Source organism: Halichoerus grypus, chromosome 4 (genome assembly GCF_964656455.1).
Source record: "Halichoerus grypus chromosome 4, mHalGry1.hap1.1, whole genome shotgun sequence".
Taxonomy (NCBI): Eukaryota; Metazoa; Chordata; class Mammalia; order Carnivora; family Phocidae; genus Halichoerus; species Halichoerus grypus.
The window spans coordinates 137,043,503-137,069,454 of NC_135715.1; the positions used below are offsets into that span (position 1 = coordinate 137,043,503).

General features: G+C 47.5%; 1 protein-coding gene and 1 long non-coding RNA gene across 3 annotated transcripts in view; one reads left to right on the forward strand and one right to left on the reverse strand.

The window, feature by feature from the left end:
- The window catches only part of LOC118525213 (uncharacterized), a 127,464-nt gene that overhangs the window by 11,712 nt on the left and 89,800 nt on the right, over positions 1–25,952 (forward strand). The window lies entirely within an intron of this gene.
- Positions 12,881–25,701, reverse strand: CHRNA1 (cholinergic receptor nicotinic alpha 1 subunit). The gene is made up of 9 exons (XM_036075788.2): positions 25,629–25,701; positions 24,102–24,247; positions 23,971–24,015; positions 22,370–22,479; positions 19,895–20,090; positions 19,190–19,427; positions 16,463–16,686; positions 15,105–15,344; positions 12,881–14,778 (listed from the first exon to the last, which is right to left on the reverse strand). Exons 1-9 carry the CDS (start codon positions 25,699–25,701, stop codon positions 14,647–14,649), a joined length of 1,404 nt encoding a protein of 467 aa, XP_035931681.2. The 3' UTR covers positions 12,881–14,646.

The window sequence follows — 25,952 nt, forward strand, 5'->3', positions numbered from 1 at the left end:
TTGTCCACAGACAACAGGAGCTAACAATGCTTCCACTTCTCTGCTTTGCAGGCACCTTGCAAGAACAAGTGGGCCCAGCTCTGTGACCGTGAGCAAGTTCTTTAAACTTTCTGGGCCTCAGTTTCCTCGTGTATAAGATGGGGACACTAATTGTATCCTACTTCATTTAATGGAAAGTTCTTAATGCAGATCCTGGTACAGAATAAGCTCAATGGAAATTGGCTACAATGATAACTGCTAACACATGGAGTCATTTGGAAATGCTTAGTTGAGAATAAACCAGCTGAACTACTAGGAGGCGAGATAGCATAAGGCCTTGTTACTTAAAGCATGACCCTTGGACCAGCAGCGCCGGCATCCCATGGGACCCCAGCAGAGTTTGGGGCCCAGCCCCAGATGTACTGAGTCTGAACCCGCAGTTTAACAGGACTCCCCAGGTGATTCATACACACGTTAGAAGTCAGGAAGCGCTGACATAGAAGCCCTGACCTATCTGCCACTTGCTCATTGTGTCACTTGGATAAGTTCTGTAGCTTCCCCCTGTTTGTCATCCGTGAAACCCCAGCTCATGGGGTTGTGGTGGTATTTAACTGACTCTGTATGCTGGGAACCTAGGATGGCTCCCACCCATGGTAAATACCCTTCAGTGTTTGCTGTCTCTGCTCTCCAGCCCCAGGAGCGTGCCGCCTTGGCCCCTCACAGAGCCTCCCTCCTGGGCCTGGGTTCAGCGAGAGCCAGACCGCCAGGTTCACATCCCAGCTCCCACACCTGGAGCAAGGTCTGCCTGTGCCACGGAGACGGTCACTTCAGTGACCCAGGGCTCAGTTTCCCATGTGTTAAAATTGTCACAAAGACTGTGCCCAGCTCTTGGGGATGCTGAAGCATAGAGTGAGGTGTGCGGCAAGAGGCCAGGCTGAGGCTGGTGCTCCAGGCACACTTCAGCTTGATCAGTGGGCATGTACTGATCAGAGGCCACACTTCAGGCTCAAGTGCGTCCCTGCCCCGCGGGAGCTCTCTGCCTCTTGCTGCCCACCCAGCCAGTGCAGGACCTCCCCGGGCTAGAACTCCGGTCCTGAGGAGGCCAGGGCGCACGCCATTATAGGCAAAGAAGGGAGCGAAGGCAGGCTGGGCCAGGTGAGTAAACTGGTCTGCCCCCTCCCCAGGTGACTCACCTGATTCCCCAGTAGACCCTAAGTCCAGGAGGGTAGAGCCACCTCTGTCTAGCTCGCCATCAAGTTTAGGGAATGTCTAGTGTTTTGCCTGCCACATAACAAGTGCATATTCTAGGGGCGCCTGGGTGGCTCAGCTGGTTAAGCGGCTGCCTTCGGCTCGGGTCATGATCCCAGGGTCCTGGGATCGAGCCCCACGTCAGGCTCCCTGCTCAGTGGGGAGCCTGCTTCTCCCTCTCCCTCTGCCTGCTGCTCTGCCTACTTGTGCTCTCTCTCTATCTCTCTGTCAAATAAATAAATAAAATCTTAAAAAAAAACCAAACAAGTGCATATTCTAGGTGTGCCGTGTGAATAAGAATACTGTAGTTACAAGCATGATGGCCAGAGGCGGACCCTTCCCTGTCCTCTTTCTTGAGCAGCCAAACTGCCATGTTAGGACTGAAGGACAGACAACTGTTCTCCCCGTCTCATTGTTGCCTCTAACACCCTCTCTCACCCTTCCTCTTGGTACCTCTGTGTCACCACAGGAAGCATGTCCTTTTTAAAAAATTTGTATTTAAATTCCAGTTAGTTAACATACAGTGTAACAGTTTCAAGTGTAGAATTTAGTGATTCAGCGCTTCCGTACGACACCTGGTGCGCATCACAGCAAGTGCCCTCCGTAAGCCCCATCACCCGGTTAGAGAAGCATGTCCTTTTAAGGTATGAACAGTCTTCCCAGACCCCAGCTGGGTTTTCCCTGTGAGGTTAGCGGAAATCCTTCATCTCTTTCAGCTAAATTTGAGTGGTGGGTGGGCAGAATCCATTGCTTGGAGAAGAAGCTTGTGCACAATTTTGATTCCAAGTCCTGAAGGGACCATGACGAGTCAGGGGGTGAGCCCCTATGGAAGTTGGGGACCTCCGTTTGTACCAGCTCCACAGCCTCCCTCTTAAAGGGGAGCTTTGTGCCAAGAAGGGCTTTGAGTTGGCCAGACCTGCCCGTGAATCCTGGTGCTGCTGGTTCCTCGCTTCCTTATTAGGAATTAGGTTACTTACTGAAAATTGTTTTGTCTGCACAATGAAGATAATAAAATCTCCTTGCATAAGGCTGTCATGGGAATTGAAATTAAAGTGGAAGAGACGTTATAAGTTTGTGAGGTCGAACACTTGAGTGCCATTAGTCATCCCACTGGGACCGCCAGCGCGCCCACGCTGTCCCGGACAAAGCGGCACATACGGTTTCTCTAATATACCTGGCAACTCTTGTTTAAGAGCACTGCATCACAGGAAGTTAAATGATAAAATGTTACAACTCAGGCCACCAACGGTTTACTTCCTGGAAATTGTTGCACTGGTGCTTTTCTCCCCACTAGTCCCTGGTGCTATTTTGAGGCTGGTCTTTGGAGAAGGGGAAGAGGACCAGCATGAGGGGGAGGGAGGTGGTGGAAGGGATGGAGGGGTCTGGGGAAATAGGAGGGAAAGGGGACTAAGAGGTCTTGCTGAGGAACAAATGAGGACCCCCCTCCATTTCAGGGCCTGGAGGTTTGCTTAAGAGATTAATGACAGAACCATCCCTATGGGGGGGGGGGAAGAATGAAGAGGAGATTGGAAAGCTAAGGGTCAAGGTGATGAGTTGCATTTTCAATGCTATGAAGGTGGGAGGATGGTGGCTGGTACCTGAGACCAAGGTCTGGCTGTTGTCCATCTGGAACCTGACGTTCTCAGCACAAGTTATTCACCCGGAGTGCTCAGAGAAGACTAGCAGGTCTTTTTCTTCACCTGTTTTTTCCAGCTCAACGGTGATTGAAGAGCTTTCTCTCTCCTGTTGTGTGAGAAAAGATGGTGAGAAAAGGAGGGAGATGAGCCACGGTCACACTAGGCCATACATGTTTGCAAAGCCTCAGGCTGTGGGAAGGAATGGACACTGCGGAGGGGCTTCTGTGGGCCACTCAGGAGGTGCAACTGCTCCGAGGCCTTAGTCCTGAGTCAGAGGGACACCTGCCCTTTGTGGCGGGGCTCTCCCCAGACACTGCAGAGCCATGACTAATGTGAGCACCTAGGCTGTCATTTTTTTCAGGAGCAGGGCCCTGGGAGGGCTGGCCTCTCAGTCTTGGTGGGGCGTGGGGCCGTCAGCCCCTCTGATACCCTCACAGAGGGACGTCTCTCTTGGGGAGAGGGTGGTGTGTGTAGGGTGATTGAAGGAGTGCCGGGAGGGATGCAAGCTATTTAAGGTTCTTTAGCACTTCCCAGTGGGTTTCTTTCCTACTGCTGCCCCCAGGCCTTCAATGTGGGCTAAGCTCCTGTACACACACACACACACACACACACACGCGCGTGTGCAAGCATCCCCTTAGGCTCTGTCTGAGAGCAGCCACTGAGCACCTTTCCTTCTCTAATCTGAGTCCTGGAGTGGGAAGGAGAGAAGGCCAACTTCAGCCCCTTCCTGAAATCAGCCGGCTTGGCTGTGTGGTGGTGATCTGGGAGAAGCTATCTGAAAGGCTTTTGAGAAAGCAAAGCATGAGGCAGCTGCAAGCTCTTACTCTGTGCTGTTTACCTCATGGTCAGGAGAGAAATGCCCCTCCCCAGAGTGGGGTCAACTCCTTTCTCTCTCTTTCCCCGTCCTCCCCTGCACTTGTACAAGGCTCTCCCACGAACTCCCCTGCTGCCCGCCAACCAGACCACACACTTGGACGTGGTGAGAAAGTAGGGGGTGCACAGAAGGGCGCATACCTGACACCCATCTTCTGCCCACCTTTGCCCTGGGGTTTCCATTCTAGCTCCTGTTCCCCAGGAGGCGATTTCTTGATCATTCTCACATACAAGGCAACCCCCAGTGAGAGAATTAGCAAATGAAAAGAAACTCTGGAATCCAGTAGAGGAAAAGGGGGGGCAGAGGATGGGTGTGAGGTGTGTGCCTTCGGGCACACTCCACTTTCTCCAATTCCTTGATCCAAGGGTGTGGTCCAGATCTAGAGTTAAATGCAGTCAATAGAAAAAGAATTCTGGGCCTGGCTGGCTCAGTCAGTAGAGTGTGCGATGCTTGATCTTGGGGTTGTGAGTTTGAGCCCCACGTTGGGTACAGAGATTACTTTAAAATCTTAAAAAAAAATTCTTCAGAGATTATGACTTTTTTACTTCTTGGCATTAAAATTAATTTTTTTCATAAAATGAAGATCTCAAATGATGATTTAAAAAACTATTCACAGGGGCGCCTGGGTGGCTCAGTGGGTTAAGCATTGGCCTTGTCTCAGGTCAGGATCCCAGGGTCCTGGGATCGAGCCCTGCGTCGGGCTTCCTGCTCATCGGGGAGTCTGCTTCTCCCTCTCCTCTGTACTCTCTCTCTCTCTTTCTCTCTCTCTCTCTGAAATAAATAAAATCTTTAAAAAATAAAATTAAAAATTAATAAAAAATAAAAAACTATTTACAGTAAAATATGATATTGGCAACCGCATGTCAGTCCCTGAAAAAAGATTTTAAAAATATGTTTTATGTGAAATCCCAAAGTCTGGGAACCACTGCTTTAGAACATTGTCCACCCCAGGTGGCTTGGCCAGAGCAGGCATTCAGGGACCTGACATGGTGCCCACAAGGAACACCTGTGCAATCCAGCATCCTGTCATGACGACGGGAAGGTATGGAGCACCCTTGCTGACATCACAAATTCTAGGATAAAATAAGTCTTATTTTCCCTTTGCATCCTTATAGCACAGAAAAATGATTAGAGGAATTCAACCTGCATTTTGGCAGCAACCAAACAATGACTACATCTCCATTTTTGAGAGTTATGTGTACAGAGCAGCCAAAATACAGTTCTCCGTTGGAACCTGCTTTTCATTAGCTGTGGAGCTTTATTGCTTTCTGATTTGGTTGAATTAGATTCAGTTGAACAAATACGTGTTTGGACACCAACTGGACAAATGCAGAATGAGGGGCTGTGGGAAAACTGAGCGGATCAGATGTGTCTGCTGCCTTCAGAGCTGTTCCAATCCAGTAGGGTGATGAGACAAGAAGCTGCCTGATAACCGGAAGAAGAGGGGAGAGGCACGAGAAGACCCAATCTTAGGGTGCCAGGGGGAAGTTCAGAGGAGACAGGGGGCATAGTTGACAGGGAAGCAGAAAAGGCATTATGAGAAAGGTGGCATCTCAGTGGACAAGCGTTTGTGAGCAATTTGGGAGCAGCAACTGTGTGATCAGCCTAGCGTCCCTAGTAACTGCTACGCAGTAAGTGCTCGGTAAATGTCTGAAGAATTAATTGAATCTTATTGGCAGTGGGTGTTCTGGTTAAAATGAGTTACTAAGCACTGTGCTTTTCTTAGACTTAAAATATTTGGGAGCAGCTCTTAGTTTAAGCAAGTTTTATGTGTATTAAGGGATGCTTTTCCCTCTTAAATCAGTGGCTGTGATACTTACCTTTCAGCACAAGAGGGAGCTGCTGCCTAGTTTATTTAACTAAAATGGTATTGCTCTAGGTTTGCCCCTCTCTTCTCAAATTACAGTGCAGTATATCGTGCCATTTAACCATCCTCCCCCAGAATGGCCCACCAACCAAAAAATCCTATCACTGTACGATAGGATTATTATCAGTGGTGCATTGTTTTCCTAAAGGTATTTCTCCTAAATTACATGATTACTAGGAAAAAAAGGCAACATTTAAAATGTATTATAAACAGATACCTTAGGGGCAACTGGGTGGCTCAGTCGGTTAAGCATGTCTTCAGCTCTGGTCATGATCCCAGGGTCCTGGTGCATTGGGCTCCCTGCTCAGCAGCGAGCCTGCTTCTCCCTCTCCCTCTGCTGCTCCCCCTGCTTATGCTCTCTCTCTCTCTCTCTTTGTCAAATAAAATCTAAAACAAAACAAAAAAGGTATTTACCTCACACCAGGCTGGGGGGTGGTCTTCAGAGCCCTAAATAAATACAACGAACGTTTCCCAGTATCGGACACTCTGCTTATAAAAATGCCTCGGGGCCTCATACGGAGGCCACAAATCTGAGGTAACAGCCATTTCCAAATCTCAAGTTTTCATGAGGGTCAAAGTCTAGCTGAGATTTTGGCTGAGTCCAGGCCTTCAAACTTGGGATGTGCAATTTCTTTTGCCAGGAGCTGCAAACAATAAACTATGAAATAGCCAAAATCCAGGTGTGTATCTTGAATAAGAACACACAGTATATATAGTAATCAGAACCTAGGGTTGTCTGGGTGGCTCAGTCCGTTGAGCTGCTCACTCTAGATTTTGGCTCAGGTTGATCTCTGGGTCCTGGGATGGAGACCCACCTCTGGCTCTCTGCTTAGTGGGGAATCTGCTTCTCCTTCTCCCTCTGCTCCTAACCCGCCCCATTCATGCTTGTTCACTCTCTCCCAAATAAATAAGTAAAATCTTAAAAAAAAAAAAAAAAGATTTATTTGAGAGAGAGAGGGGGTGGGGAGGGGCAGAGGGAGAGGGAGAGAATCTCAAGCAGACTTTGTGCTGAGTGTGGAGCCCGGCATGGAACTTGATCCCACGATCCTGAGACCATGACCTGAGCTGAACTCAAGAGTCAGCCACTCAACCGACTGAGCCACCCAGGCACCCCAGGAGCAGGCCTTCTTGATTTTTGTGTCCCCTACAGAGTCTAGTCCAAGGTCAGGGGGCAATTCATTTGTGTTTAGAAAAAAATCACAGCCAAGGGTGACTGATAAATTTAAAAAGGAGGAAGAAATGGGGTCTTAATACCTAAAAATTGTATTTGTTGCTTATTTTTGGTTGGTTGGTTGTTAAATCTTAATGCTCTAGTCAAGAGGTAGCAGGCATGGTGAAGAACATGGACTCAGGCGTCTTGGGTTCAAATTGCAGCTTGGCTGCGTCTAGCTCTGTCATCTTGGGCAGGATTCCTGTCCTTTCTATGTCTCAGCTTCTTCATGAGTAATGTAGTATGATGCCGCTGCTGAAAACTTACCACGCTGGATTTATTATTTATAAAGTCCTCAAAACAGTGCCTGGTACATAGTAAATACTATTAGTAATTATAAAGTAAAATAATCATATTTAGTGAGATATAGTCAAAATATACTTTGACTCATTAAAAGCCAAATAAAACTTTAAAGCAGTGTATCAGAGATGGGTTGACAAATGTTCTAGAATTGTACACCTGGAATTGATGGTCGCACAGCCTCAGGAATATACTAAAAACCACTGAATTATACACTCTCAAATAGTGAGTTTTATGGTAAATGAATTATATCTCAATAAAAAATGTTATAAAGAAAAATTCAATTCAATAAATATTTGTTCTCAACCCTCTCCTGGGCTTGGGGGAGGAGACACCACATTTTAGGACACATAGCCTTTGCCCTGGAGATTTGATTTCGACCCAGGTCATGATCTCAGGGTCATGAGATTGAGCCCCAAGTCAGGCTCCACGCTCAGCATGGAGCCTGCTTGTCCCTCTGCCTCTGCTCCTCCTGTCACGTGCTCTCTCTCTCTCTCAAATAAATAAAAATCTTAAAAAAAAAAATAAATGGAATCCCACAATACTTGTTCATTTGCATCTGGCTCATTTCACTTAGCGTCATGTTTTCAAGGTTCATGTATGTTGTAGCATGTGTCAGAATTTCATTCCTTTTCAAGGCTGAGTAATATTCCACTGTGTGTATGTACCACATTTTGATTATCCATTCGTTCATTGATGGGTACATGGGTTGTTTCTACTTTTTGGCAATTGTGAATAATGCTGCTGTGGACATTGGTGTACCAGTATCTGTTCAAGTCCCTGCTTGAAATTCCTTTGGGCCTATACCTACAAGTGTAATTGCTGGGTCATATGGTAATTCTGTTTAGCTTTTTGGGGAAATACCAAACTGTTTTCCATAACAGCTACACCATTTTACATTATCAATAACAACACACAAGGGTTTCAATTTCTTCATGTCCTTGTCAACAGCCACTATAGAAGATTGTGGAAAGGTTCCTGAACTTGAGTTGAAAAAAGTCAAGTACCATTTCTGGTTTTTTCTTTTTATTCCACTCCCTTCCCAGCTTTGCTTTTTAATAAAATTTTTATTTTGGAACAACTTTAGATTTACAGAAAAGTTGCAAATATAGTTGTCTTAGTCTGTTCAAACTGCTATAACAAAATACCACAGACTGGGAGACTGGGTGGCTTATAAACAACAGAAACTTATTTCTCACAGTTCTGGAGGCAGAAAGCCCAAGATCAGGGTGCTGACATGACATCGCTAGGTTCCGGTGAGGACCCTTTCTAGAGTTGCAGACTGCAGCCTTCCTGCTCTGTTCTCACGTGGTGCAGGAGGTGAACTAGCTCCCGGGGGCCTCTTTAACAAGGTCATTCATGTCATTCATGAGAGCTCCACCCTCATGACCAGTCACCTCCCAAAGGCCCTACCTCCTTATACCATCACATTGACCACAAGTTTTCAACTTGAGTTTTGGAGGGACACAAACATTCAGGCCGTAGCAATAGAACTGAGAGTTCCCAAATGCCCTTCCCCCAGCATCCTTCAGTGTTCACATAGCCATGGTATATTTGTCAAAACTAAGCAGTTAAGATTGGTACAATACTAACTAACTAAATGATAGACTTTATTCAGGTTTCACCTCATTTCCACCAAGGTCCTTTTCCTGTCCCAGACTCCAATCCAGAATACCACACTGCAGGTAGCAGCTCTGCTTTGTATTCGCTGAGACACTTCCGCCACTTTCCTCTCTAATCCTCAGCTGTCGCTCGTGTCCAGAGGGAACAACTTGAGTGCAACCTCCACCTCACGGGGTGCAGTGAGGATTGAAGGGGGTGGAAGAGGGGAGAGCGTTTTGTGAGCTGTAAAGCTTCAGGCCAATGTAAAGGATTGTTACTGAAGCCCGCGGTGGCCTCTCTTCACCACTGGCCTGCCACTAGGGGGCCTCTTGCTGACGCGGCTGCCGTGGGCTTTGGAAGGAGGCCTTCCTACCAGGCCTCCCCTGGCCGGGGTACTCCTGGTGCTCCAGGCCCTGTAGGCTGATTGAGGGGAGGACCTCGCCTCATCCGTTGATTGACCAAGGGCTTTGGCAGACCCTCCTCCCGGTGCTTCCTGTCTGTTTGCAAAGCTTCTTTGGGTGCTGTCAGCTTCAAGCTTTGGGGTGGAGGAGGCTGGAGGTTACAGACTCCGCTCTCTCCTGGGCATTTGAAATGCCCAGCGTAGGGCCAGCAGGCCACAGAGCACCCTGCATTGGCTCAGCTGCTTATCGATTCTCTCCTGGTTGGGGGAGGGGAGTGGGGGTGGGTTGAGGGTGCAGGGGTGAAGTGCTGAGTCTATTTTGGGAGGTTGCAGGAGTCTAGCTCGGCATGCCCTCTCCACACTTGGCCCCCTCTGGCGTTTCCTAGAAGGATTTCCCATCCTCCCACAGCCACTCTCTCCCACCCTCCTTCCTGCTTAGTGCTTATAGTTGACTAGTGGCCCCAAAAGACGTGTCTCAGTCCTAACCCCTGGTCCCTGTGAATGTGACATTATTTGGAAATAGGGTCTTTGCAGTTGTAACTAAGTTAAGGATCTTATGATGAGATCATCCTGGATTTAGGGTAGGCCCTAAAGCCAATGACAAGTGTTCTTCTAAAGGACAGAGAAGGAGAAGACACCAAAAAGAAGGCACATGAAGATGGAGGCAGAGGGTGGAGTCCTGCTGCCACAAACCAATTGGCACCAAGGGCTGCCAGTAGCCACCAGAATCTACAAGTGAGGCATGGGACTGATTCCCCCTCAGAGCCTCCAGAAGGAATCAGCCTGTTAACACCGTGATTTTGGACGTCTGGCCTTGTCTTAGCTCATGCTGCCATAACCAGATACCACAGAGTGGGTGGCTTAACCGACAGAAATGTATTTTCCCACAGTCCTGGAGGCTGGAAATCCGAGGTCAGGATGCCAGCGTGGGTGGGCTTTGGTGAGGGCCCTCTTCCTGACTTGCGGACAGCCGCCTTCACTCTGGGGCCCTCACAGGGCAGCAAGCGGGAGAGAGAGTGTGTTTCTTCTTCAAAAGCACTAATCCCATTGTGAGGATCCTGCTCTCACGACCTCAGATCTAAGCCTAAATCTCCCAAAGGCCTATCTTCAAATACCATCACATGGAGGTGGGGGCGGCGGGGGAGGTAGGGCTTCACTGTACAAATTTTGGGGGGATGCAGTTCAGTCCACAGCAGGCCTCCAGGGCTGGGAGAGAATGAATTTCTGTTGTTCTAAGCCACCCAGCTTGTGGCACTTGGTTATGCAGCCTTGGGACACTGAGACAGTGTCCCACTTCTCTAGGCCCCCTCCTCCCAGAGACCACCAATGCAAAAGAAGACTTAGGGGCTGCGGTTGGGGGGTTCACGGCCAGGGCACCGGCTTGCAGAGGCTGTGGGTGTGCATGAATGGCGTGACAGTGACCTGGGCTCACGGGGTCCAGACCCAGTGACCCTGGGAGGACCAGCACTGGGCAGAGGCGGGCCGGGGCTGTTGTGGGCACCCCTCATCTTCAGCTACCACCCCTGAAGATGGGGCCCCGGCACTACACTTGGAAGTGATTCATCAGCACGAGCCCTTCCTGGATCTGCTGCTAGGCTTTGTGGCTGGCACTGAGGACCTAGGCCCACAGAACGAGCTGGGCCAGACACCCCGGCAGCTAGCAGCCAGCCTGTGGAGGGGTCCACACTGCAGAAGTGTGTGGCACACACTGGGTTGTTGCTCCTGGCCTGCTGCAGGCATGGCTCCAGGCCCCACTGGCTGCCCCAAGGAGCCCCTGACCCCTACCTAGCTCAGGGCCCAAAACACATCCCCAACATCGACCCAAGAACCAGCTTAGAGAAGTTGGAGGAAAGTGAGGAAGACCGGAAGCTACAGTTGCAGGCTGAAAATGACAAGGACCACGGCCCACTCCATGTGGCTGCCATCCTCGAAGAGGCAGACCTGGTCTGGCTCCTCCAGGAGGCCCAAGCTGACCTCAACAGACTGGAGCCCACAGGCAGCCTGCACTTGGCAGTGGAGGCCCACCCAGCTGACTTGCTAGAGTTTCTCCCGGGGGGCAGGCTTGGACCCTGCTGACCCCTCTCTGTGGCTGCACCCCACCAGGCATCCCTGGGCTCCAGCCCCACCCCATCCCTGCTTACCTCCTCTGCACACGTGGAGCCCCAGAGCCCAAGGATGAGGACGACAGCCTGGCTCCTGCAGCGGTGGTGGTGATGGCGACAGTGAGGACGAGGGCATGAGTCGGGAAAGACCGAGCAGCCCGGCTTGGGGGTGAGGGTAAATCAGCAGGCAGCAAAGGGGAGAAGAGCTGTGAGGGAGAGTGTTGAGACCCCCCTTGGGCTGCAGTCAGGACAGACCCAGGCAGGGGCGGTGGGAATAAATTAAGGCACTGGCAGAGGTCGGACCCAGGCAGAGGTGCAGAAGAGACCATGGCTGGGGTAACTGGTAAACCCAGGCAGTGGTGGGTGGCAGCATGGGGCGATTTGGGGGGGAAGAGTTGGAGAACTCGGGCTGTAGGAACAAAACCCCGGGCAGCAGTGATTGGAACATGGGTGGTATTGGGGAAAGCCCCTAACCAGTAGCAAGGAGGCTTACTTGGAAAACCCAGAGGCGTTGTGGGGTAGGGCTTGGGGGATTTGGGTAGAGGCAGAGGGAGGGTGTGGTGGGAGAGACCTCAAGCGGCTACGGTGGCTCAAGAACCAATGTGGGGTAGAACTCAAGCAGCAGCTATGGGAGAGATGACCTTGAACATGGTGGTTTGAGAACCAGGAGCGGGGAACTCAGGCTTGAAGACAGGACCCGGTTCTTAGAGTGGGGTGAAATCAGTTGGGCAGCGGGCAAGGAGGCCGCTGCCTGAGCCCCTCTGCCTGACCCTCTACCCCCCAGGAGGAATACAGCAGCACTGTGGTCCCTAGTGACGGGGGCCAACACTGCTACCTCCCACCCAGCCTCAAAATCTCTCCCTGATGACCCCATCTGATTTGTTTAAATGTTAATATAATTTCTGATTTAAAAAAAAACTCCCAGTTCTGACAACCAAGGGTAGAAAAAGAGAAGACTTAGAGAGCTGAGCTCTGAACAGTTTCTGCTTCTGGTTTCAGTCTGTAAATGCACGTACCTGCCTGTGTCTCAGTTGCAGGATGCTCCTTACTTCCCAGGAAGTCCTCCTGCTATGCAGACACGCTCATCCACAGAGCTACACGGCACAGGCAGGCCGGGACCTCAGCAAAGGCCTCCCCGGGGGGAGACAGATCCCAGCACCCCCTGGCTCCCTTCCCATTGCGTCAGTGGTCTTCTGGAGACCAGCCCAAACTAAGGGAGGAGAGTCCAAAGATGAAAGCCTTTGATGTGGTGACAGACTGATGGGATAGATATTTAGGGGCTAATGGAACTACACGCCGTAGCACTGTGGTATCCTCTCAGGCTGGCTCTCCTGGCCAGGAGGGAATGTGCCTGAGGGCCTTGCTTTGCGGGGAGAGGGGTTATTTGGTGTGACGGACATAGCACAAGAGCGGAGTAAGGTCTGGTGTGTCACCAAATCGCTCTGTGACCTGAAGGAGGTTACTTCTGTAAGCCTCTTGTTTCCTGAGAATGGAAGTGACTTTTCAGGTCCTTCTCTGAATCAACAGTCAGTCCTGGGAGACTAGGCCAGATTAGGCAAGTAGCAGATTCTTTTTTGTACATCTAATTGTGGTAAAATATATATAACATGACAGTTACAGTTTTACCATTGTTTTCATTCTTTATTTTAATTGTGGTAAAATGCATAAAATTTAACATCGTGACCATTTTTAAGTGTACAATTCAGTGGCATTAAGTACATTCACAATGTTGTACAACCATCACCACTGTCCATTCCAGAACTTTGCCATCCTCCCAATCTGAAATTCTACCCATTGAGCAATAACTCACCCCTCCCTCTAAACCCTGGCAATCTCTATTCTACTTTCTCTATGAATTTGCCTCTTCTGGGTACCTCATATAAGTGGAATCACAAGATTTGTCCTTTGTGTCTAGCTTATTTCACCAAGTATGTTTTCAAGGTTGATCCATATTGTAACATACATCAGAATTCCTCTTTAAGGCTGAATAATATTCCATTGTATGTATATACTGCTTTTCCACTGCTGGACACTTGAGCTGTTTTCACCTTTTGGGATTGTGATTTAACGCTCTGTGAACATTGGCATACACATGTCTGTTCACGTCCCTGCTTTCACTTTTGGGTATATACCTAGGAGTAGAATTACTGGATCCTATGATAATTCTATGTTTAATTTTTTGAGGAACCACCAAACTGTTTTCCCTTGAGTTTACTCTAAAATGAAAGCACTCTGTCCTGCCATGGGTGTGTGCTTGAGAATTCCATGGAGAGGTAGCTCGAAACCACCTGGGATCGGAGAGGCCACCCAGAGCCCAGGGCTGCCCACTTTCTACTTCTGGAGTGAATTACATTGTGGCTGGAAAGTGGCTATGAAGAAACATCCTTTTCTCTCCTGTTCACTTGTCTGGAATTTTAAGAATGGTGGTGGTATGTGCATACATGTCTGATTTCATTGATAGAACAAAAACCCCAAGCAGGACTGGATGAGGACTGGGGGAAAGGGCAGGAGGTTTAATTGGGAAGGGCAGAAAGGTGGTTGACACTAAGACTGAAGCTCTCCAAACCCTAAGCAGAGTTACAGGATGGCCTAGATCAGGTGAGCAGGGGCCAGGGGAGCAAGTGAGCAGATGAACTGACCCAGCCCTGCGCTGCTTTGAATCCACATTTGGTCTGGGTTCAACTCTCAGTTCTTGTCATTGCTAGTTTGGGCAATGAACTTAGGCTTCTCAAGTTCGGCTTTCTCATTTGTAAAATAGGGACATTATGAAAGTCAGGAGGATGGAATAAAACCACATTCCTGAGACAATTCCCACAGTGCCTGGCCCTCACACTCGGTATAGCTCAGGAAGCTAGCTGGCTGTGTTCCTCAAGCCTTGAGCAGCATACTCAGGTGCTGTGTTAGACTGGGAAGCCCCTCCCTCACCTCCCAGCTCTAGAAATCTGCTTTATAGCATGCGTTTTTGATGCAATTTGCATTTTGGTGGCTGTTTTAGAACTTAATGGTTGCCTTTCTACAGTTTCCTTTTCTCTCTGAATCAAATGCTTTATCTTTTGGGGACTGGCAGATGGGCTTACTTGCATGTACAAAACTGACTTTTAAGCAAAGGACACGTTCTTTGCTTAAAAAAAAGAAAATAGAAAACCTGTTATTCTGGGCAAAACTCTTCCAGATGCCTTTGGAAACGAATACATCTTGTTAGTGATCCCATTTCATGTACTACAAAGGGCTCACTCTACAGGCAGATAGAGCCGGATTGAAGAAGTACTGTGAAAATACTTGAGGCCATCACCTTATGTAAATAAAAATCATTATCATTAATCATAAATACAGAAAATTTGATGTCTGATAAGTGAGCTTGTATCAAAGCAGACAGATATTTCTGTCTTCCCCGCCTTTCTCTGCTCTGCCTGGTGCTCAGCGCTGCTCATCCTTGCTGATTTAATTCAATGAGCCGACCTGCAAACACGGCCAGGGTTCCAATGATACAGACGAGCATGAAGACTCCAAGGAGAATGTGGTCCATCACCATTGCAACATACTTCCATTCCTCGGCCGCCTGGGAGAGAGAAAAGTGTTAGAATTTCCTTCAGGTGGTCATTAGACTCACAGTGTTCACGTTATGCATCGTCTATGGTCCACACAATTTGCAGATCTCAAAGCCCTCGACATCCCTTGGCTGGCATGGTGATCTTTATCATTTCAATAGATTATTCACAATGGGATGGCTCACGAAGGCGGCTTAGAGGTGGTCACCAAGGCACATCGGAGGTCAGCAGCTGCCTCGTGAATGCCAACCTACCCGTCAAGACAAACCCGTCCATCTGTGCTCAAGTATTTGATCATTTAAGCCTGGAGGTGTGGGTCTCAAGGCACGGAACTTACGTTATTGGACTCCTGGTCTGACTTCATGGTCTCTGCGATGTATTTGACTCCTTCAATGGCACTTTTTACCTCGGGGTGTTTGATCAGGGGAGAGTGGAAACCCATGGGTGGAGGCCCTGGCTTCCCAGAAATGTCAGAAATATCAATGTCTTCTGTAAAAATCTTTTTGTCTTGTTTTTCTCTGGATGGTCTTTTCATTGTGGAGAAGAACATGATATTTGGGATAGTGTCGATAAAAACCTAACATAAAGAAGAAATCCATGCATGAGAATTATTGCCAACAGGGCAAGTATCAAACTCTGACTTTGAATTAGCAGCATGACTTTAGGCAAGTCATTTGGCTTCTCTGGGCCTTAGCCTCTTTGTCCTTAAAACAAAAGGACTCTACTAAATTTTCTTAAAGATTTCTTCAGGCATATCTTGTGGCCTGTCAAATTACTCCGGTGAGTAGAGATGATTCTGTAATGTGAGGAGTTCGCCACTGGAGGGAGCCTGTGTGCAGCTATTGGACTCAATGAGAAGCCATTGATGCTTGAGCTTCCAGCCCTGCTATAGGTACCCGCTTCTTTCAAAGCCATGTGTTAGCAGGATAATATGGTTAAAGAAAAGGTCTTTCTGGCTAAAAGAATATATAAGTCTCCAAAACAGCTACTCTGTTTTCTTCCATTTCTTGTTCCTGAAGAAATGCAACATAGGTGTTGACAGGAGTCATGTGAGTCTTTATAAATATAGGGACTGATTGTCTTTCCAGAAGAATACATTGCAAGCAGTAGTGTTTCTGTCAATTCATGACAAATCTTTTGCAAGCTACAGAAAAGACCCTGGAAGCTAGTGTCTCTGTGAAGTTTTATTTAAAAACTGACATATTGGAAATGTTAACACACTTTAAATTTCAATAATGTAAATATTTGAGACCAAGTTCCTCAGTGACACTCACTTTTTGACAATTTCTTGTCAAGCACTCCCTCCATCTCTAGTTCTTCTATTCTCAGCAGATAATTTCTCCCAGCAAAAAATAAGCAGTCTGTTCAGAGATTGGAAGACATACAAACAGAAATCTCAAGAATTTCACAGCATTTGACTAAAAAGACAGTGACTTATTCACCTTCTCTAATCAAAGGGATTATTTAAGCTTGAATTCGGAGGGGGCTTTGTTAATTCTGTTTTTCTTCTGTGCCTACATGAGTTATTTATTCCTAGAAAGAGGCTAAAGAAAGTTCCTTCCGGAAATCCCCTCAAAATCCCCAGAAAGGACTTTCAGTTCCTAAGTACCCACAGTTGTTAACCAGAATTCCACTGGCCACGTGGAAGGAGAGACGTTCTTACGGGCAAGAGTTTGCAGGGCCTTGCTCACTCACCTTGCGTACCCAGTCGGGCATGACGTGGGTGCTGGGGGAGCGGTGGTGTGTATTGATGACAATGACGGTGATGATGATGGACGCTATGACAAACACCATGGTGAACAACATGTATTTCCCAATCAAGGGCACGGCACTGGAGGTGGAAGGGATCAGCTCCACGATGACCAGGAGGAACACGGTTAAGGACAGCAGGACTGAGATGCTTAGAGTCATCTTCTCTCCTGGACAAAATGAAGAAGAAATACAGCCACTCATGTGTTATGGGCTGAATCATCGTACCCTTCAATTTTATACGTGGAAGTCCTAAGGCTCGGCACCCCCGTGACTGTATTTGGAGATGAGGCCTTAAGTCAAAATGAGTTGATTAGGGAGGGCCCTCATCCAGGATGACTGGTGTCCTTCTAGGAAGAGGAGGTTAGGACAGAGACACCCACAGAGAGGAAGGACCAGGTGAAGACACAGGGAAGACAGCCATCTGCAAGCCAAGGAGAGAAGCCTCAGAGGAAACCAAACCTACTGACACCTTGGCCTCCAGAACCACGTGGAAATAAATTCCTGGCGTTTAAGCCGCCCAGTTTGGGGTACTTTGTTATGGCGGCCCCAGCCAGCTCATATACCACAGACACCAAGGGTGAGAGCAATGTGACCTGCGTGACGCTGGGGAAATTTCCTGGGCAGAATTTGGTCCTTTGAGACCTTACGCACCTTAGCTCTGCTGACAGAGGCGAGTGGCAGGCATTTCCATGAGAGGCTGCCGAACAACCAGTGGCTGCTTGATCTCATGTCCCAGAATTCTGAGGCTTGGAATTCAGGGAACCAAGTACACCCAGCTGTGTGACGGGCTAGGCTCCGGGTGGCAGTTTTCTGTCTGCAGCAGAATGTCATCAGCCTCCCAAAACGGAACCTGACCTACTTGTTACCCAGCAGATGGATGGGCAAACCAGAAGTACACGTGTAGTTTTCTCGTTATGGGAGGAAGCTGCAGGACCAAAACCAAGAAAAGGGCAAAACCAATGAACTACTTAATTTTTCACATTCATCTAAGAGGACAATTTGTTTTTTTTCTTGTTCTGTTATTCATATTAAGGGATCAGCGATTTCCCTGCCCCAACCTCTTTTCACCAGGCCCTATAATTTCAGGGTGAACAATTCCCTGTTAGAGTTTTGGTAGGGCAAGTGAGGAGGGAGGGGCTGAATGGGAATATTTTTGTGGGGACTGACCACCTGAGATGCAGTTAGAGAGCCTTTGGAAGGGACTTTCCTTGGGCCGGTCCTGCTGTTTGTCTTGGGAAACCCTTGTGTTACCCTGTTCTCCTCCCATACTGGATGCTTCCAGATGCTATGAGTATCTACAGGATACAGAGTGGATGCAAACAAGAAATGACCAATTCTACCTAGTTAGGAGAAGTCTACCTAGTGGGTAGGAAAGTCTTTAAAAGTGAAAAAGGGGACAGAATTATAAATACGAAATATTGATCAAGTTACATCAAATTTCTCGATTAATAATAATGAGAATAAGAGCTCGCATATATCATGCATTCTCACTGTTCTAAGTGCTCTTCAAGCGTAAACCATTTCACATTTACGGAAACTCTGATTCGTTTCCATATTGCCCTGACTGGCATTTTCTCTCTTCACTTTAAGAAGCTTCATTTGATTAGAAAGTTGAAAAAAAATTGTGTTTGGGATCATTTATTTAAAAATAAATACAGTCATAAATACAATGTGCATTCTGTGGGGCAAATTCTTTTTTTTTTTTAAGATTTTTTTAAGTAATCTCTACACTCAATGTGGGACTTGAACTCACAACCCCGAGATCAAGAGTCACATGCTTTACTGAGTGAGCCAATCAGGAACCCTTGTGGGGCGAATTCTGCCTTATTCTCTACTGTGGGCTTGCCACATAACAACTGTTCAACAAATATGTTGAATGAGTGAGTGTATATGAATCTTTTTTTTCCTTGTTGGAAAGCTGGACTTAGACTTGTGTGTGTGTTTATCATTTTGATATAATTGTTACCTGTCCTAAGTTCGAGGACTGTGTGTACCACCTTTCTTTTTCCCTACTTGTCTGCCCTAAATTGTTTATGAGCAGTGACTTCAAGCAGGCACTCCTGTACCCTTTTCCCCTTTTCTGCAGATTGTTGGTATTTGGTGAAATTATGTCACAGATGTGATTACCCAGTAGGAGGTAAGGAAGTTGCTCAGGCTGATATGTGAGAAGGAATTGCCACTTGGGAAGTATGGTCTTGTGTATAAAGATACTGCCATCTGGAAAACAGACACACAAAAGCTATTTTCAAGTGGCAAGCAGTGAGCAAAAGAGGCAAGACTTGGATTAATCAGTATATAGTCAGTGGCTTCATAGGGGAAGTGACATGAGGAGTATCTGTGACGCAAGCCTTACCCAGCACATTTCTGGGCACACAGTAGGTATTCAGCAAGCAAGTACTGGTGGTTATTCACATTAGACTGAGCTGTGTATGTGCGCCTCCGGGCTCATGTTCAACTCTGCCTGCCCTGTAGTCTGCTCCAGCTGTGAGCTCTAGCCACAGTGACTCACCACGGAACATGGCCACTCAGTAAATGCGTCCTCCCAGGGATGATGATTGGGCGTGTCTGCCTGTATTTGTTTATTAGCCCATGATTATTTCTGCTTTCCCCACAAATAGCAGCACGAGATGTGTCTGCGTCAGCAGCAGTGGCCATGGCAACGGCACCCACCTGAGTCTGTGGGCAGGTAGAACACCAGGCCAGTTAAGAAGGAGAAGAGCAGGCAGGGAATGATGACGTTGACGATGAAGTAGAGGGGTAGGCGCTGCATGACAAAGTGGTAGGTGATGTCCAGGTAGGGGGTGGAGGGGCAACAGGCATAGAACACCCAGTGCTTCCAGCCCCGGGACTCCTTGATCACCCATTCTCCACTTTCCATGAAGTTGCTTAGGTCTGGCTGGTCACTTTCCTGAGAAGATAAAATGAAACTTTGAAACCGCAGCTGTGTCCCCCTTGAGGAGGGGTGGGTTTCAAACTCAGCTGTAATAAAGCAACAGATTGCAGTGCTGTTGGGACTGGAATGGGACCCAGGAGGGTCACTTCCCATTTGGGGTCTTTCCTATAAAATAAGGGGGGTTTGGACCATTGGGATCCTCCATGTTGAACACACCTTCAAGTCACTTGGGAACTTGACAACATATTGGTGCCTTACTCCCACCCCAGACTAATTCAGCCAAAATTCCTGGGACCAAGTTCGGGCAGAGGAATGTATGTGAGCTCCCAGGTGGTTCTCATGTGCACACACCGAACTGTTGAATTCGATGATCCCCAAAGGTATAAGTGGTGCTGAGAGACTGGGATTCTGGAGGGACAGAGCTGGACACCTGGATGACGCTCCTCCTGCATCCAGCCCCATCCTGCGAGGTCAGCACCTACCGGGTTGATGGCCACCACCGAGCCGTCATAGGTCCAGGTACCCAACTTCATGCTGCAGTTCTGTTCGTCAAAGGGAAAGTGGGTGACGATAATCTCACAGTAGCTTTTGAAGATGGCCGGGGGTGTCCATGTGATGTGGCCAGTGTAGTCCAGGAGCACTTTGGTTAACTTGACAATGGCAAAGTCGCCATCTGCACTGCAGTTGGGATCAAAGAGGAACATGACTCCAAGTGACGGATGAGCCGTCAGTTCTGCGTGGGGATGTTAGCAGGAGACAGCTGTTAATTATCCAGGTGCTAATTATAGATGCTTTCATTTGGGGAGTGTCACTTTTTATTCATGGCAACGTTTCCCAAATTTATCTGATAATCACTGGGGTGCTTGTTTAAAATACAGATTTCTCAGCACCATCTAAGCACTAAATCAGAATATCCGGAGAAGAACCTAGGAATCTACGGCTTTAAAGAAATAACAGGTGATACTATATACCAGATGTTTTCTTCCCAGTCCTCAGTAGTATTTGTAATGTTAATCTCCATCTATCCCTTCCCCAATATACTTTGAAAGTTAACTGGGAAAAAAAAAACAACGGGAATTTTAAATAAAAACAAGTCCAGTGGCTCATGACTGTGGTAAGCAGGTTAAAGAAAGGCTCTGTTATCTTTTTCAGAACTATCTAGAATTCAGTAGGGTAGAGTCGAAAACTCAGAGTGCTCCTGGGTCAGGCAGGTGAGGAAGGGGTGAGGGGTGAGAGGAGAGCCTTCTCTCCTCTAAGGAAGGTGCCACTGAGCTTTGCTGTGGAGCCCTCTTGTGAGGGAAGGATGATGCTGCCAGATATTGGGATTCTTCCTTGGAACCTGGAAATCTGGACTTTTTTAATCCAAAGTTTCCATGCTTTTGAATAAGGGATTTTTCTACAGAGACTAGAACTCCAGAGTTTAATGTAATACTGTTCAATTTTCAAGTGTTGGCACTAATTTCTCATTTTAAAAATCCACCATGGTAGAGGGGCGCCTGGGTGGCTCAGTCGGTTAAGCATCTGCCTTCAGCTCAGGTCATGGTCCCAGGGTCCTGGGATCAAGCCCCGAGTCAGGCTCCCTGCTCAGCGGGGAGTCGGCTTCTCCCTCTGCCTCTCCCTGCCCCGCTTGTGCTCTCTCTCTCACTCTCTCAAATAAATGAGTAAAATCTTTTTAGAAAATAACAAATAAATAATCCACCATGGTAGGTAATAAAAAATAACAGGCCGTTTCTATGGGCCTTATTCAGTGGGCAGTCCACTTGACCCCAAACAGCCTGTGAGTTGGGGCCTCGGCCAAAGGCATTAGAATAGGTGTTGAAGAGGTGGGTGGGGTCTGCCCTGGGGGACTTTCAGGGACCTATGGCATATGTTGGTGCCTCACTTCATAAATCACTGGTTTTCCCCTGGGGTGGAGTTGAGGCACTCTCCAGAAAACTGTGTGGTTCTGGACCTTCCCAAAAGAGCCCCAAAGAGCAGAGGGCCACAGGATCATCTACATCTGTCTCTATAAGCTAGTAAAACTGGGTTCTCTCCCCACCAGGGTGTTCCCAAGCGAGCTTGTCAAGAGGACCTGAGGACTTTAATTGCTTCTCTTAGATTCTTACCGAAAGAGAAACTTACTAACACCAGACACTCTGCTCTATCAGCATATTTGTCCGAAAACTTTACACAAATGATTGGCTAATCGGGCTCAAGCTTGAGTCTCAGGTATCACTGGGAAATATGTAGTAGAAAATCAGAGTAGGAGGGTGGGCCGTAAAGGGTGTCCTTTCCATTCACAAGTCTTTGCTGCCCTCCCTGGTCAGTGTGCGAGAAGGCACAGCCCGCTTGCATAGACACGTGCTGTGTGTAGACTGTCAGACTGCACATCCTCCAGCCCGATGGCGGATGCTCCCGCCCGGGAAGGATGCTCCTTGAAATGAACATTCTCTGACAAATGAAGGGCGTATGATAATGAACCTGTCATTAGACCAGAGTGTCTTGCATCACATTATAATTTCACAACATGCAGTCTGTCACGGAGCCCAGTGGATGGGCGATGCAGGCCTCCCCGGCCATCAGCAGCACACGATGTCTCGGGATGCCGTGAGGATGTGATGGATAACCACCCCAGGAGGTTCAGACCTATTGGTAGGAAGGGCATTTAATTCCAAGGAACTCAATTATATGAATTTGGGTTCCTTGGATAGTTGCCATACACCCTTCAGGAGCTCTCAGGGATTAAATGTCCCCCACCCCACAGCCCCGATTCAATTTGGCTCTGATAATTGTTTCTATTCATAACATGAGACACCATATGGCACCCCTAGCATGTCAACTTGGCTCTTGGTTTTTAAGGGTTATTTAATGTGAACAGTGATGAGAAGCATACTGAGAGTGGCAGCCCTTCGGATAGGGCACTTGGGCTCCACCTGCCCCAGGAATGTCCCCCTCCCCAGCCTATTTGTTTTGCTTACTTGTTATAGAGAACGAGGTCTGGGCGCCAGATCTTTTCTGAGGGAATGTGGATTTTTTTCACGCCGCCATACTCCTCTGGATTCCATTTTAGGTTGTAATCCACCCATTGCTAGAAATGAAGACATTTCACTAATAAAAAGAGCTAAAAACATTTAAAAAAAAAAAATCTAAGTTTATCAAGCGGTGTCTGGGCGGCTAAGTCGGTTAAGCAGCCGACTCTTGATTTTGCCTCAGGTCATGATCTCAGGGTCGTGGGATTGAGCCCTGAGTCTGCACAGAGTCTGCTTGAGACTCTTTCTCCTTCTTGTTCTGCCCCTCCTCCCTGCTTTCTCTCTCTCTCTCTAAGATAAAGAAATAAAATCTTTACAAATAAATATCTAAAGTTATCAAGAGTTCTGATGGTATATGATAGTGTGGATATTGACAGAAATTGTGCTCCAGTAAAAAGATTTGATTCAGAATTCACGTTTCACTTTAGTAAACGATAAAAGCAAACACTTCTATAGTACTGACTCCATGCACGCACCATTCTGAGCATTTTACATAAATCCATGATTTAGTCTTCACAATAATCCTATGAAGGAAGAGTGATTATTGACCCCATTTTACAGATGAGGAAACAAAGGTACCCCAAGTCACACGACTGGGTGGTGACACATCTACCATGCCACACTGCCCACCCCAGGAAAAGAGAATGACCCTATTGTGAACATTTCCCTCAAGCAGACATCATCTTTTAAAAGTATTATATTGTTTCCTACATTATAAAAGTCATACATGCCCAATGTAGCCTATTCAGATGACACAATGTTATGAATTGAACTGTATCGCCCCAAAACTCATATGTTGAAGTCCTAATCCCCAGTACCTCAGAATATAACTTTATTTGGAGACAGGGTCTTTATAGAGGTAATTTGGTTAAAATTAGATCATTGAGGTAGGCCCTAACCCAAGAGGAGTTGTGTCCTTAAAGAAGGGGACATTTTTTTTTTAAGATTTTATTTATTCATTTGACACAGAGCGAGTGAGAGACAGAGAGCAAGCACAAGCAGGGGGAATGGCAGGCAGGGGAGGAGCAGGCTTCCCGCTGAGCATGGAGCCCGATGCGGGGCTCAATCCCAGAACCGTGGGACCATGACCCGAGCTGAAGGCAGCCGCCCAACCAACTGAGCCACCCAGGCACCCCAGGAGGGGACGTTTGAAGACAGAAACATATTCGAGAAGAATGCCATGGGGACATGATGTTGGCCAACTATATGCAAAGAAGAAAGGCCTGGAAACAGATTCCCCCTCACAGCCCTCAGAAGGAGCCAGTCCTGCTGATAACCTTGATTTTGGACTTTTGGCCTCAAGAACTGCAAGAGAATAAGTTTGTCTGTGGCTTTGTTTATGGTAGCCTAACAAAGCACTAAGTAAAACACACACACACACACACACACACACACACACCAACAAATATGATCCATAATCCCACGACACCGAAGTATTTACTTGCATCATGTTGGTATGCATTCCTGTTACCCAAATTGATGCCCCCTGGGCCCAGGTTCAATCCCAGGGTGAATACAAACGACATCAATGCACTTATCGAGCTGCATACCTGTTTTAGTCGCACGTTGGTTGTCACAATCTGATTTACTTCATCCTGAGAAAAGATAAGACCGCATCTTCAGAGGTAAGGAGGGGAGGCCAGGGTGAGGGGTGCGGGAGCCCCGAGTGCTACTGTCTCACCACGTTGATGAGCTGGATCAGCTGCAGGCCCACGGTGACCTCCACAGCCTGGCGGTGGTCTTCCACTGGCCGCACCACACTGTTATAATCTTCAAATAGCTTTGCCACCAGGCGGGTCTCATGTTCGGAGCCCAGGACGAGGCCGGCTGGAACAGCAAATGACACATACACTCAGATTCTGCTCCCCAGCCTCCACCAACACTAACATGAGTCACTGAGGCGTGACCAGCAAATGGAAGGCACACGGACCCCCTTGTTCAGGGGCTCCCAGTGCAGCTTTTATGGTCCTAAGTTCCTTTCCAGTCACAGCTGCTGGTGTGGTCCCTTCCCAGTGGGGTGTGCCAGATTATTGTGACACTTGTGCTCTAAACAGATGACATTCCTTAATACAGCCGCTGGCTGGAATCAGGTTTGCTGGATGCACACATGCAAGAAGAAAAGTCCACACAAAAACCCATCTCCATATTTCAGGGTCTTGGCACGGGGTAATGAAATCTCAGGTTGGCCGGCCTCGGATCTCAAAATGCTGTGAACAGCCAAAAATTGATGCCGGTTCCTACCCACTAGGATGGCGAGAATTCACAAAATTGAAAGCAGTGAATATCGGTGAGATTATGGAGCCCTCATATGTTGCTGGTGAGAATGTGAACGGTGCAGCCACTCGGGGAGACAGTTTGGCACACAAGTTACCTGCAGAGTGACCATATGACCTAGTGATTCCATGCCTAAGCATATCCCCAAAAAGACTGTCCACATAGAACCTTGTACACCAGTGTTCGTGGAAACACTATACATAATAGCTGTATTATGTATAGTGCAACTCGATACACAACTCGAATGCCCATCAACAGATAGATGGATGAACAAAATGTGGCATATCCATGCAGTGGAATATTAGTCACCCATAAAAAGGAAGTGTTGATTTATGCTACAACGTGGGTGAACCCTGAAAATATTATGCTAAGTGAGAGAAATCAGACACAAAGGAGCACATATTGTAGGATTCCACTTACGTGAAATATTCAAAATAGGTAAATCTGCAGAGAGAGCAGATTAGGGACTGAGGGGACGGGAGAAAGGGGAGTAACTGCTAATGGGTATATGGTACAGGGTTTCCTTTTGGGGTGATGAAAATGTTCTGGAACTAGATAGCAGTGATGGTTGTATAACATTGTGAATGTACTTAATGCCACTGAATCATACACTTTAAAATGGCAATTTTAGGTAATGTGTATTTTACCAGGACAAATTCTATGTAATGTGTATTTTCCTGTAATTTAAAAAAAAAAAATCACTGCTGGTGAGTACACGTCCTTGTTAAGTGACATAGAGTAAAAATCATGTGCTTTTCTGACCTGGATTTGGGGCTACTATGGAGCATGAGTGACTCCTGAGAATCTTTACTACATTTTCCTTCAGGATGCTGAGCAATATTATCTACTACTCTTGGACCCCACAGCCCTTTTCTGTCCAGTGTTACACGGGGCTCACCAGCCTCTGGTGAGGCAGGCAGACCGGCATTCTTACCTGAGATCCGAGAGGCTGGAAGACTTGTCCAAGGTTCTGTGGCTAGGGCAGAGCTTGAAGCGAGCCTTGCCATTTTGCGCTCTGTTCCCGCACTAACTCGAGATATCATGAGTGTGTCGTGGGCTGTCCTGGAAATTGCACCACTGTCCTAGCATTATTCCAATGAGAAAAAGCATTCCCAATTCCAACAAGTGCCTTATGAAGGATCTTCATAACTTTGTAACTTAAGCCTTACGTGGATTGAGGATTGCTTGTTCAGGGTTAGGAGAGGAAGCAGACACAAGATCCACTTGCCCTAATGCACGTAACCAGATCCCTCCTTTC